We start from the raw sequence: 14,835 nt of genomic DNA, 5'->3' as shown, positions 1-14,835 counted from the left end.
CATCTTGTTTGTTTAACCAACTTTGATAGTGAACCATTTGTCTGACTCTGGCCTTCTGTCTGCTATCTGCCTTCAAATCACCTTACCATTGTGTAGATGGCTCCCATTGAGGAGTTCCTGTGCTTGCCAATTAAATTTGCATGTGTTAATCTTTAGGTCAGATGTGGGTGAACTCAAGATATGTCTGAATGCCTTTCAGGAGGCTTGGTATCAGGCTTGCTCCAGGGTCACCAAATTTTATTCTGGAGGGTTTACCATCATATTTAAGTTGTGCCAACCTTGTACATATGTCATGATCTACAGAGAGCAACCTTATCACAAGTTCAGATTCACACACTCCTGTTCACACTGTATGAGGCCCATATCAATGCAAAGCATTATTTGTGCATTTGCTTTCTCACATGCACCTTAATCGCTGTCCATTTAGCCCTACTGCATTAAACAAGTTGGCTCAAAATGAACATGTGGTAGGTGAGGTTAAAAAGGACAAATATTGCTATCAGCTAAGCCAGTGCTTCATGTTAACTGTCAATTAAGTGCATCCCATTCAGTGGAAACTGTCTTATTCCTCTACTACCGTGTTTCTCATATTATAAGACATGTCTTATATTTATTTTTTCCTCAAAAAAACACACTATGGCTTATTTTCAAGGGATGTCTTATTTTTTTCCTCCTCCTCCTCCTCCTGCCATGGCCAGCATTGCTGCTACGCCTATCACTATGTCTTATTTTCGGGGTATGGCTTGTATTCCTTGAATGCTTAAAAATCCTGCTATGGCTTATTTTATGGGTATGTCTTAAAATATGAGAAACAGGGTAACTGGCACTGGAAGGACAGTAAGAGATTTGCAAATGGATAACTCTCTTAAGATAAGGTATTGCCTGCTTCAGTATATAGTTGCATGGTATCTGCAAGTGGGGGGATCTGCAGACAAGGGAAGAGATAAAAGATCCCTAAATAACTTCCTAAGCACCTTGTTAGTGTTTACAAAAAGTTTTCACATTAAGATTATGGATTATCACTGTAGAGTGGGATACTTCACTCAACACATGTCAAAATCAGAATTATTTTGGGTTTTGATTTTAGGACATGCTGACCTGCGTAACTTGAGCATCTCACAGAAAGCAAGCACAAAACAAAGGTTAAAATTAACTATGTGCAAGTTAATGTTTAAACTCTGTTCTACTCTACAATTTAGTTTTTCTACAAATCATGTGTATGATATTTGGAGCACTATCACACCAGGTGCTAGGCATGTAGACAAATGAGGTCAAATAACTTGAATGGAAAAGAATACCTGGTGAATTAAGTGCATTGATGCAAAGGCATACAGTGATAGAACTGAAAGGGATGAAGTACACTTTCCCCAAGAGCTCAGTGTTGCTGAATGGTAAGAGAAGGTAATTTGGTATTCCTATGGAATTGAAGGCTTGAGTCACCCCCAACTACAATAATTTTAATATGGAGAGAATAGGGGTAACTTCAGGCCTCCTTCCACTTTACATTCATAATCCTATAGGGTTGAGTGTGACAATGTGTTTTAAGAAAATGACCAGGTAACTTAAAAGCAAAAAAGCAAAAGAAAACTTGGTTATATATAGATGCATAATAGTGGGCAGTAATATAATATTGTTCATGTTTACACAAGTGACCTTCATAGTTTGCTAGTGAGTCAAATCACTTTGGGAGGAATAATTTAGACTGTTGCATTAGTGGTTTACCTGATAGTGCATTCAGCTGAGAAGGGATATGTTCTCAAGTTTTAATACATGAACAATCTTTCCAAGCTTTTTGTCTCATTTGTAGTGCTTGGCAAACATCCTACCAAAGCACTAATGCTTGTTTTAATGTATGAGATAGATAGATGTATGTTACTCTTTATGATGATAGCACATAGACATGCGCTATGCCTTTCAGCTGTATGCACAAACATCATATATCTGCATACCCCAAATATAATTGCAGTCAAAGGGTCAGAGGGCTACTCCAACTCATTTTTTGTTGACCCTTATTTTCATATGTATACAACTTTACAAGAAAATATTTAACTTGATTTATCCAGAATAAATAGAGAAAAATGTGTGCTATGTGGAATTACATCTCTATTGCAGTTAGTTGGTCTAGATTAGGCATAGGCAAACTCCGGCCCTCCATATGTTTGGTCTAGATTAGGCATAGGCAAACTCTGGCCCTCCATATGTTTGGGACTACAATTCCCATCATCCTTAGCTAACAGGACCAGTGGTCAGGGGTGATGGGAATTGTAGTCCCAAACATCTGGAGGGCCGGAGTTTGCCTATGCCTGGTCTAAATGATCAGTTTTATCCTATTGCCAATTTTCAAAAAAACCAAACCCAACCCCACAAGTTTTCTGATGTTGGCTAAACAGCTGTCTATTCTATAATACAGTGGACCCTCTAGTTTTGTTTCACTCTGGATACGTAGCTTTTGGGTTACGAACGTGGCAAACCCGGAAGTGCGTGTGCACAGAAGCGGCACATCTGCCTATGGACTTTTTCGGGTTTGGGGATGGACCTCCAGAATGGATTTAATTCATATCCGGAGGGTCCACTGTTTTGAAGTTCTGAACCTAATGGGGTATAAGTCCTATTCAGAGTAGAGCCACTGGAATTAATAAGCTTAAGTTGGTCATGTCCATTAACCTCAGTACATTTATGCTAAGTAGGACTATACCACCCAATATGGATTATTTGAGAGTTAAATGGATTCAGGATTCTGGGCAAAATCTTAAACAGTTGCAACTGAAGGGCACTGTTAATTCTTTTGCCCATGCAGCTCTTGACTTAGCCTCAGGCTTATCCAGCAGAAGATAAATGTTTTGCAGTTTTCACCTCCCCCTTTTTTCAATTTGGACATTTATGAAGATAAGAATTAGCAGTATGGGAGCATGAAGGTGACATGCTTGTTTGATTTACAGATGCACTGTTAAGCCCTATTGGGAAGATGTTGGTCAGATTAATTAGTGTGATTAATGACCAAGTGAATTGTGTAGCAGCAACAGACATCATTGTTTTACCAACAGTACAACAGTGGTTGAAAACCTAGAACCATTATACAAGTCTATGATGCAACCGCATTTGGAAAACACTACAGTTCTGGTTGCCGCACCTCAAAAAGGACACTGTAAAGTTGGAAAAGTGCCACCAAAATGATTGAGGGGATGAGGCAACTCCCCTGTGAAGAATGATTGCAGGGTTTGGGACGTTTTAGTTTAGAGAAAAGGTGAATAAGAAGTGACGCAATAGAAGTTTATAAAATTATGCCTGGCATGGAGAAAGTGAGTAGGGGAATTTTTTTCTCCCTCACCACACTAGAAATCATGGACATCCAAGGAATCTGAAGTTCAAAGACTGAGTACAAGTGATAGAAAATACTTCTTCACACAGCAGATAGTTATATGGATTTTACTCCCATAGGAGGCAGTAATATCAGGAGTAATTAAAAACAAATTTGACAACTAGTTCTAGATATGTTCCATATTTTTAATGGCTGGTTTTCACTCATGAACAAGGTGTTGTTTCTCCTCTTTTTAACTGATGTCTGATTTTGGAAGTAGGGGAATGAGTGACCTATCAGAGAGTGTTTTTTTGCTTTGTTGCCGTTGTCAAATTAGGTTGAAGGGAAAGAGCTACCAAAGAAAACTCCCTTGAACAAAAATTTAGTATACACCCAAGACAGAGCAGATGGTATTGAACGTATATCACCCCAAGAGCATAATGGTCCCAAGTTTTTATTCATCTTGGTCCCCTTACTTCTGAAGGAGATGGAGGAAATTTTCCCCGTGCTGTGAAATGATGCCACTTAAGCCCAAATACTTGGATGCCTATGAGATTATGTATCTGAATATGTGCATATAAATTAAATCCTAGTAAGTATGTTTCAAGTTGCAAATTTCAGGAATGCCTCTAAGGCCTCTTTTGTATGCTGTCAGCAAAGCTGGGTTTTCTGTCATGTTTTCACAGCTGCAGCCACGTTAGGCTCCCTGACTAGTGACTGTTCATAATAAGAATACCTTTATTCTCAATGTACAACCTGTGTACATTGAAATTAACTGAGCCTTCCTCCCCCACAAACACTCATCTCATTGCACTCTGTGTGCTTGTTGCACAACACACCAACCCTGAAAGTCAGTTGCACTATATTATTTTCCTTTCAGCAGCCTAACAGCCCATAGATAGAAACTATTTAGGTGCAAGGTATTCTCTAGGCATCATGCAGATACTTTTTTAACCTCTCTCCTCCTCATGAGGCATGCAAACATTGACTACACTTTATATGAGCTCAAACAAGTATCCTTGTCAGATACATTATGTTTATAATGTGTGAACAGGCAATATATATATGTACTGTATATCCAGCTTGGAACTTGTTCTCAGGCACTCTTTGATTTAGATAAGTTTTGAAGCTGGGAAAATAAGAGATGCTTCTGATCCTGGAAAACTGCATTTTAACTGGAGTTACATAATACATGTGGAAGCAACGAGTTTTTCCTGTGCCACAGGGTACTTTTGACTTGGCACACAGACTTTTTCCTCTGCCAAAAGGTTCCTGGGTGTTGTGCATATGTAAATGCTATGCATTCTGGGTAGGATCTATGGTAGATTGTTGGTTGCATGTTAGTCCCGTTGAACTCATTGCCTAATGTTTCATAATTTCAGTGAGCCTCTGATTCAGCTAAGGTAGTCTGGATCTAGCATTCCATTTTCAGCCATTCATCTTCATATAGTTGTTGAATTCCATTGCTTAACCTGTATTTTTTTCTTTTACCTTGTTCATATTTTATTTTAATGTTCCTCTTAAAAATCCGCAAGGACTGAAAACTCACTTTTTACAAATTATTTATTTATTGCATAACAACATTTATATACCATTGATTGTGGAAAAACACCTCAAATGACCTTCAAACATATAATTTACACCATTTGTTTGTTTTACTATTTAAAAATGGTAAGCTTCATTGGATGCCTTGGCAGAAAAGCGATATTATAAATGAAATAAATAAATAAATAAATAATGCTGCTTAACATAACAGCCTGGCGTGCTATGGTCCATGGGGTCACGAAGAGTTGGACACGACTAAACGACTAAACGACAACATAACATACGCATAACATTCAAAACACTACTTTAGAAAAGTTTCATGAAAATACTTCCCCTATCAAAAGGGGTGCAAAATGGTTTTTGTTTCTTAATAAAAAAGTTACAGCAGTATATAATAAATTCCTATTTGTTATTCCTAGTATGTTCATAGTTCATATGTCTGCTTAATGCATCTTCAAACACTTCGTGCATATTGATACAACTTATTTGTACCGACTATGGTAAAGTGCTTGGAGTATAACTTTAGCATTCAGGTAGTATTCAAGGATTTCATATACGCTCACAATCAGATGTAATGGACCATTTAAGTTTATTTAGGGAAGACATGGCTTTTACAATAGATCCGCTTTCAGAGAGGAAAGACTAGCTCTCAATTTTAAAAGAGATAATGCAACATATAAAATCACAATTGAGCTTTCAAAATGCCAACTACTTGAACTTCACATTGCCAGAAATTTTCTTGCTTAGTTTCTTCAAGCACATCCAATGTGGGTTTTCTAATACTTTATTATGATCTGTAGTCTTTGTGATGGCTTTTAAGATATTTTGTTAAAGTGAATCTAGAAAACCAGATTCATCTCCTTTAACAGAGTTTAGTAGTTATACTTTCAGGATTTTGAATATATAATGTATTTCTCTAAATGGCAATGATGATTTAAAAATGAACTACCTGCAGTGACAATGAACCTTTCCGCAAAATCAGCTGCATCCCTTCCAATAGGGAGGAAAAGATCACAAAGGCTGTAAATCTCTGCAGACTTTCGTGAACACAATGAGATATACTTCTATGTATACCTGCATAAGGTTGCACTGAAAAGGAGAGACCACTCCATGTACCGTGTTTCTCCTAAAATAAGACACGTCTTATATTTATTTTTCCTCCCAAAAAACACAGCACGGCTTATTTTCAGGGGATGTCTTTTTTTTTTTGCTGTCTTTGCGGAGGGGGGAGAGACTCACAAGAGCAATAACTTTGGGCGCAGCAAGGGCACCGCGAGTCATTTTTCTCTTAGCCAGCACTGTCTGTTCTGCTCTGCTGAGGATGACACAGGGCTCTTTCTCGGCGCTCGTAAGCAATGCCCAAAGAAACGCGGCGGCTGTAAGAAACCCGCTCTCCCTTTGCACAGAAAGGAGTATGGAAAGGCGGTGACAGCAGCTGCCTCTTCCGCAGTACACCTCCATACATCCCCTCTTGCTCCAAACAGCGAAAGGGTTCTCCCCACACATCTCTCCCCTTCCCACCCGCCGCCCTCGCTTTGTGCACAGCGAGCCGAGCTGTCTGTTCTTTTCCCCCAAGGTCTCGCACCGCCGGCAGGCAACAGCCCTCAGCTCTCGCGCGCAGCACACGGGGCTGACTGATAGGGCGCCAGGAGGCAGGCAGCGATTGTCCATTCGCAGCTAATGTTCTCCGCCGGCACTTGGGCTGGAAAATGCGCAAAAGCTACACTCACGCCCCGCCCGGTGCCTACTCACGCTGTGAAATCCGATCCAAGTCCAAGCGGCTGCACGGTCCCCGCGGCAAGAGGCGGCTGCACGGGAGCCGCTTCGGGGAGCACAGCGCAGCGCGAAGAGCCTGGTGAGAGGCAGCTGCGGCTGCAGGTGAAGCCTGGGATCTGCGTGGGCGACTGGGGGCGAACGCCCTGAACGCTGCGGCGGTGGCGAAGAGGCGCCCGATCAGCTGAGAAGCGGGCTGATCGGGTGCCTCTTCGCCACCGCCGCAGTGCTCAGGGTGTTCGCCCCCAGTCGCCCACGCAGATCCCGGGCTTCACCTGCAGCCAAGCGGCTCCCACCCCCGGCTTATTTTCGGGTGATGTCTTATATTTATTCTACTAACGAAAAGCCTGACATGGCTTATTTTTGAGGACCGTCTTATTTTAGGAGAAACACGGTATCTGCCAGTTGGAGAACTAAAGTTTGTTAATGATGGAAAGTGTGTGATATTGCAAGTAGACAGCAAGCACTGGCTTGGTTGTCTTTAATACTTAAAAAGTCACTAATTTTGTACCTTACTTAAGAGTGTGTAGTACTGAAGCTTACTGGTATATGATTTTTTAAAACTTTAATTTTATTTGCAGAAGATCCTTTCGATGACTTCTTTGGCAATAGGCGAGGGCCACGCGGAAATAGGAACAGAGGTGGTGGATCCTTTTTCTCCGCTTTTGGCGGATTTCCGGCATTTGGGAGTGGTTTCTCTTCATTTGATACAGGTAAGGTGAATTAAATTCAGTTTAGTCAGCAAATGTAGACAATTTCCCAATTACAGCAAAGTTTAACCTATAAATGGTAGGATTGTTTGATGATCCACTAGTTTAGACATGAAAATTTGGGAGTCATCATCCCTGAACATTGGCTGTGCTTGCCCAAGGCTGGTGGGAGTTGTAGTACAGCAGCCTCTGGAGCACCACAGATTCCCTTCACCTGAGCTAGAATTATGAGAACTGATAACTGATAGGAAACAGTGCTGATTCCAGAGCTATTTTAGATGCACATAAAGGCTTGAATTTGAACTTGCCTGTAGTTTGTTTTCTGAAAAGTTCATCAGTTTCAAAAGTGATTTTCCATGTGACATTGGGTAAACTATTATTAGTAACACTAATAACAATACTGATAATATGCCATCTTTCAGAGCACAGGGTGGCTTACATCATAAAAATAAAATTACAGTTTGGATTCCAGCTAGCATTTAGGAAATGCTAGCATTTAGGAAAGCTCTTCAAAAGGCTTGCAGCATAGGTTTAAACCAGTGAATTACATAATTTTAACTTTCACAAGCAATACATTATGTGGTTTACTGTTAATTTAATTTCTTAGTATCATTATACAGTGGTACCTTGGTTTACAAACACAATTGGTTCTGGAAGTCTGTACTTAACCTGAAGCAAACTTTCCCATTGAAAGTAATGGAAAGTGGATTAATCCGTTCCAGACGGTCCGTGGAGTACTTAAACTGAAGTGTACTTAACCTGAAGCGAACTTTCCCATTGAAAGTAATGGAAAGTGGATTAATCTGTTCCAGACGGGTCAGCGGAGTACTCAACCTGAAGCGTACTTAACCCGAGGTATGAGTGTAATTGGTTCTGGAAGTCCGTACTTAACCTGAAGCGTACTTAACCTGAAGTGAACTTTCCCATTGAAAGTAATGGAAAGTGGATTAATCCGTTCCAGACGGGTCCGCGGAGTACTTAGACTGAAAATACTCAAACCAAGGCGTACTTAAACCGAGGTATGACTGTATTAGAATATCATATTAAGGACCCAAACTTCATTTTGAGTTGGAGCATCGAAAGCTGAGGGAAAAACAACAGCTAAATTTAAGAGATTGGCGGGTTTTTTTTTTAAAAAAAATGCCGGAATCAGGATATAAACTGGTATTTGAAGTTAATAGACATGGTTACACATAGTGGCTTGACAAATCATTTTACTGAGTTTATTAATCTATGGGAAAAGCATGAGTGAAAAACTGTTGGGGGGGTTCAGGGGGGGAGATGTACCCCTTTTTCTGCCTTGGTTCAAGTACATTCTGACACTTTGATATCCTTACCAGGTTTTACTTCATTTGGTTCTCTGGGACATGGGGGCCTTACTTCATTCTCCTCCACATCGTTTGGTGGCACCGGGATGGGCAACTTCAAATCTGTATCAACTTCAACTAAAATAGTTAATGGCAGAAAAATTACTACAAAGAGGTACAGTGATCTAAATTCACATTTTCAGTAGGTTAGTTATGCAACTGGTTTTCTGTAGTCTTAATAGATTTTTAAAGACATAGAATTATAGAAATAAATTGCTACTTTATTACTTGCCCAAGGAAGGAAACAAATGCTTTCACTAGCCAGAATTAACTTCAAAGTGTGTATAGACTCTGTTTACATTAGCGACACACTCAGTTCCCAATAAGCTTAGGTTCTCTGTTTTCAGGTTGCTGTCTCTGATTTTCCCAAGTTTTGAGTGTGGTGTTAGTGGTGTCTGAATTAGCTGAATATTCCTGTGTTTGAGGTGCCAAAGATCCAGTCCTAGTGGATTAGAGATGTGATAAATATGTGAAATTGTGATGTAGGATCTGGATGAAATTGGAATTGTGCTAAAATGGTGGCTCAGGATTTCATAATGGGTTCAGTTTACATAAGCAGTCAGAATTGTTCTAAGCTTTTGCATAAAATGAAGCTTGCCAGTTTAGCTGCTGCTATTTGATGCCAATCAGTGGTAATCACTTTATGGACAAGATATCCATGTGCCACCTGGTTGCTATTTACAAAACCAAAACACTTCAGAAAAGACTATTAAATGGATTTTTATCCTGCAGAATTGTTGAGAATGGACAAGAGAGAGTAGAAGTTGAAGAAGATGGCCAGTTAAAGTCTTTAACAGTAAATGGTAAGGAGCAGCTGCTACGCTTGGATAACAAGTAATTCAACGCACGCATTTAACAGAAATGTTAAGCTATAACGAGCACCCTTTGAGGATTAACAGGAACATTTTTTTGAAGATTTCAAAAGAACTCTTTTCATTATACTGTACGTAATCTAAAGTATTTATAAACAGCTCATCGGAGCTCATGATACTGTCAGACTTTTGCGTTTATTTGCTGGGACCACATGAATAGGACCATTTTTTGTCCTTAAAATTGTTGTAAATTTCTGTATGCACTTTGCTTTTTATTAAACCTGATTCTAGGTGGACAATTACCCTGCATTAGCGCTAGGGCAAAATTGTACACTAACATTAGCATGAATCCTGCTTTTTTGATTTTTTTGTTTGTTTGTTTGATGTGTGAGCCAACTAGTAGTTTAAATCTACTGTGAAGTTTAACATTTCTGAGGCAGATTTAGTTTCAAGCTTTCAATATTTAGTAGTGAAATAATGTTAATATGTTACAGATGGTGCATTTTTGGTTTAAACGAATTAAGGATGTTTTCTAGTTGTGCATGAATGCTGGCAATTTAGTCAGTTTTGACATCTAAATGTGTAATGTTTAAGCCTAGGCTAACAAAAGTTAAAACTAGTGAGCTTGGGTACGTTGTCATTTTTGCTAAAACGTTTAAAAAATGAATAAATGCTGATGTTTGTGGTGCATTCTTTCATGGGTAACATTTGTAGCTTTTTTTGTGCGCCTGTGTAACTTGGATGATAACTATACTCTGCTTTTCAGTACCTGCTTACTTCAGACTTTCTTCCTTGCAAACATTGCCACATATAAGAATTGGGTGCCACTAAAAGATTAACCACAACATTCTCAACTAGACAAGTGTTATTTCTCTGGATTAGGTAAATGTCACACCAGCGGATGTGAAACAATTGTTTTTGTCCTCTGCCTGCAACCCCCCCCCATCTGCGCCAGAGAGTTCCCCAAACCTTTTGAAGCAGTTTTTGAGAATGTGTGGGGAGAGCAAGAGTTAAGTTCCATTTGCACGAAGCTCATTGCTCAAGCAGGACACCAGAAATTGAAATTGATATCACCCTCTAAATTCATTTTTTTGTGAACTGACAGAAATGCAGCTCTAACAATTATTTCTCAAGTTACAGGTAGGTAGCCGTGTTGGTCTGCCATAGTCAAAACAAAACAAAACAAAAATTCCTTCCAGTAGCACCTTAGAGACCAACTAAGTTTGTCATTGGTATGAGCTTTCGTGTGCATGGTATCTGAAGAAGTGTGCATGCACACAAAAGCTCAAACCAGTGACAAACTTAGTTGGTCTCTAAGGTGCTACTGGAAGGAATTTTTTTATTTCCATTATTTTTCAGTGAGCAATGCTTTTTGTTTTTTCTTGAAACAGTAGATGGCTGCAAAAAGCAAAATAGGAAACATATATTTGTTTTTCAGTTTAAGTGTTGCATTTTTTAGACTGCCATTTCCGTCAAATAAGTACACGGGCGAGTCCCTTATTCTGTATAAAATAGGCTCCAGTGAAACCTGTTTAGATTAACCTAAGAGACAGAGGATCACACTGGAAGTGTGGGAGAAAAAGGCGAAGGTAAACCTTTATCAGGGCAGCTTTGCTCTAAAACCTTTAGATCATCATTCATTGTAATGAAGTTGTTTCCTACTAGTCACTAGTGGCTAACCCGTAGCCTTCTGGAAGTTGTTGGACTACAGTTCCCATCCCATTGTTGTTCCTGGTGGCTGGGACTGATGGGAGTTGTAGTCCAATAACATCTCGAGGACTGTATGTTAGCCACCATGCCATATAACTTCAGTAAAAAGTCAGTACCTATTCATTTAGAAAGTGCAAGCGCACTTTGTATCCATTTCTAGCTTTGGATACCCTACCTACAAATTATAGAAAGCATCATTCCTGCATTGCAGGGAATTGGACTAGATGGCTCTTGGGGTCCCTTCCAACTACAGTTTTTGGATTCTATGATCATACCCCTTTTAAGGTCCTCCCTAATGTAAATCTCTCAATGGTTGGCATACGTTCACATATCTTGGGCAGTGTCTTCCAAATTGACTGTCCTTGTATGATTAAAGAGGGGAGGGGACCATTTCACCAAACTCCTTTATTGGGAGAAGAAATTCTCCAGCACTTCCTTGTGGGTGTGGAGCTCACCACTAGCAGTGGCTGTAGCAGTTTCTTTCCCCCTGAGTTCCCGCCCCCCTTGCTGCTACAAAAGTGGCAGCAGCAATGGCTGTGGTGACAGGCTGACCACCATTCTGCATCTTCCACAGTGCCCCTGGCCAAGTGCCATTCTACGGCATGTGGGACAAAGGAATTAGAAAAGCTCAGATTTTTTTTGAAAAAACACAGAATTCATTAATCAGTAACCTATTATGATAACCTATTATATTTCATTTCTTATTTCTGTTCTCTTTGGGAAACATGAGGGTGAATTATACTGAGTTAGGAAAGGCTAACCACACTTGCTATAATCAGAAGCCTTTAACTGAAACATAAACTAGCTGCCTTGTGCATTTTCCATTTCACTCCTCATAAATTCCATCCAAGTTGCTAAAGGAGAGCATTAATAGGTTACTTTCATTGAAGAATCAGCCCCTGGTACCTTCTCAACATTCACAGTTTAAGAACTATTGACAGTGCTAGCTGTATCTTATTACAGTGGTACCTCATGTTACAGACGGGATCCGTCCCAGAGGCCTGTCCGTAATGTGAAATGCCCACAATTTGAAGCGCTGTGTCTGCGCGTGGTGCAATTTGGCGTTCATCTGTGAAGTGTGATTTAGCGCTTCTGCACATGTGCAAGCAGCGAAACCCGGAAGTAACCTGTTCTGGTACTTTTGGGTTGCCGTGGGACATAACGCAAAAAGACGCAACATGAAGTTGACCCAACACGATGTATGACTGTAATAAATTAGAATCAAACTGTATTGTTGGGCAAAACTTGACAAGAGTTAGAAGGCTTGCCCACCAACAACTATATTATGGTGATAAAAAAAGTAGAATACTGTACATTATTTCATATTTCAAAACACAATGTGCTTAACTTGCCAAATGGGTGCTTTTGCTGGAATGGCTCTATGCAGGCAAACATGGGGCTGTGTGTATACTGTGGTTGAAAATCAGAACTGTGTGCCAAGAATTGTCAACATCCTGCATCCTGCCCTGCATTTAAAATTTACATATTTGCTTATTTTGAAGCCCTCTCCTATATCACTTGAAATCTCATGAGACTTCACCAGGCATCAAGCATATGCATTATCTGCAAAACCTTCACCACCAACCTTCAAGTTGGCATAATCCCATGGGAATTATGAGAAAACATGTAATTGGCATCACTGACAGACATGCCGCTCATACTTTGTAGCCTATCAAGAGCGGAGATTTTCAGGATGCTGAATACTGCGCTAGATGATTTTTGTACTTGTGCAATCTGATCATAGAATGCACACAGCCCCAGTATACCACTTGCCTGGCAGTTCTATGTTTTCCAAATGCGCTGCATAATATTTAGCAGCAGCTAGTCATTTGGATGTCAAATCTAACTCTCAGCTGCTAACCTTTCTGGTATTGCAAGCCAAGCTACACTTTGTGTTGTCTGTATGTACAAGGTGTTAAATTTGATCTGGCGAAATGTGGTCCTTACTGCTTAGCATTTGTGAGAATAAATCCAGACCTTATCTGGGGGTTGGGTGTATTGTTTTTAGTCCAACAAAAACCTGTTAGTCAGTGGCCTGGTCCATGCATCCACAAAAAATTCAGTTTACCTGTTACCAGTCTGGAAAGGGTAAAAGGTGCTCATTTACTTTCCTGGGGGTTTGCTTCATGGCATGCACCTCCCGAAGATAAAGAACAATAAAAATGAAGGTCCTTAGAAGCCAAAGCAAGAACAATTGCAAGACCCAGAGTATAAACATGGTCTGTCTGTCTGTCTGTCTGTCTGTCTGTCTGTCTGTCTGTCTGTCTATCTTTATCTATCATCTATTTATCTAATGTAAACTACATCATTGAAGATACAAAAATCAAATCAAATCAGAAGATTGCACACTAGTAGACAAAGAAGTGTTTTGACTGCTTAGTATTTAGCAATTGAGATTTGTTTTATCAATTGTCCATTATATAAGTGATCAGCTCCTCAAGAGTTGGTTGTTGTCCTTTTTTGAAAGACTGAGAAGTCAAAGTGGATCTTTGTCTACAGTTGTGCCATCTTCTGATTTATATTATTTGATTTCTTTCCTGTCCCTTCATTGATGTAATTAGTTTTCCAGCCATACATATCGAGTACAATACAATACCATTTTCCTATTCCGAGTCATGTAATTGTTTTTGCTTATGCAGCTCCCCAAACCAGTGCCATCCCCCCTTTTCTGGAATAAGCAGTGTAAAATGTCAGAGGTTTGACAAGTCCATTTTCCACTCGCCCTACTTTTTTTTTCCAATGACCTGAAATTTTTGTTCCAATTACTTTTGACCATATATTTAATTTGTAGACTTCCGCAGTCTGCCTAACAGCTTATTTAGAGCCCCTCTCAATATACTCATCTGCCACCAGCGTTCTGTAATGTGACAGGTTCTTGTCAAAGTAGCTTTTGCATTTTTTAAAAAATTTAAAAAAACATTTCATTTCCAAGTATGTATATTTCTGCACACCTAGAAAGTTTCCTGTAAAAACCACTCCCCTATGTATGGCTCTGTTTCTCTTCCTAAATGATAAAGCATTCAACCACCCGAGTTCTCAATTAGAGGGAGGAAGTGAGACCTACAGCAAACTGTTCCAGTGTGGATTACTTACAAGTATTCCAACTAGCCATGTTCTCTTCCTGGATATTCCATTCTGCCGCCACCCTGGCTTGGTTCTCCCCTATCCTAACAAGCACTCAGCATTTTGTGACTGCTGAACATGCTGCGTCCTTATGTGGACCCCCCCCCCAAAAAAAATAATTACTGCAAGTTTTGGGGTTCCCATGAACCCACTTATAGCTCTGTCTTGTTTCTCAGTGCACTCATGTTTTGGCTTAAAAAAACCCAACCCTGTCAGCACTCATCAGCTGAGATGGTTATTAGAGGGGGGTGATTGAGTAGGATGGGAAAAGGAATTAGAGGTGAAATATTCAACAATGATAACAAATGGGCAGGTTATGGATTTATACTTAATTGGTACCACCATACTTATTTTAACACGGGTGTTGGTCCCTCTTGCTCAGTGTTGTCCGCACTGAGTGGCAGAACATGGACATTCCGCATGCAAACAATATGCTTTTTGCCACTGACCCTATGGCACTTCCTGACTACAGATTCTGCTCCATTGGCACACTATTA

At 40.0% G+C, this 14,835-nt stretch overlaps 1 protein-coding gene across 1 annotated transcript in view; it reads left to right on the top strand.

The window, feature by feature from the left end:
- Window positions 1–14,835, top strand: part of DNAJB6 (DnaJ heat shock protein family (Hsp40) member B6) — a 71,540-nt gene that overhangs the window by 24,018 nt on the left and 32,687 nt on the right. Inside the window, exons 6-8 of the mRNA XM_060280911.2 lie at window positions 7,198–7,329; window positions 8,667–8,808; window positions 9,426–9,496. Of these exons, the coding sequence (XP_060136894.1) occupies window positions 7,198–7,329; window positions 8,667–8,808; window positions 9,426–9,496 (345 nt within the window). The remainder of the gene's footprint in view (window positions 1–7,197; window positions 7,330–8,666; window positions 8,809–9,425; window positions 9,497–14,835) is intronic.

The sequence above is a fragment of the Zootoca vivipara genome, chromosome 11, assembly GCF_965207765.1.
Source record: "Zootoca vivipara chromosome 11, rZooViv2.hap1.1, whole genome shotgun sequence".
Taxonomy (NCBI): domain Eukaryota; kingdom Metazoa; phylum Chordata; class Lepidosauria; order Squamata; family Lacertidae; genus Zootoca; species Zootoca vivipara.
The sequence above is the reverse complement of the archived record's forward strand: the minus strand, read 5'-3'. Positions and strand labels throughout refer to the sequence as shown.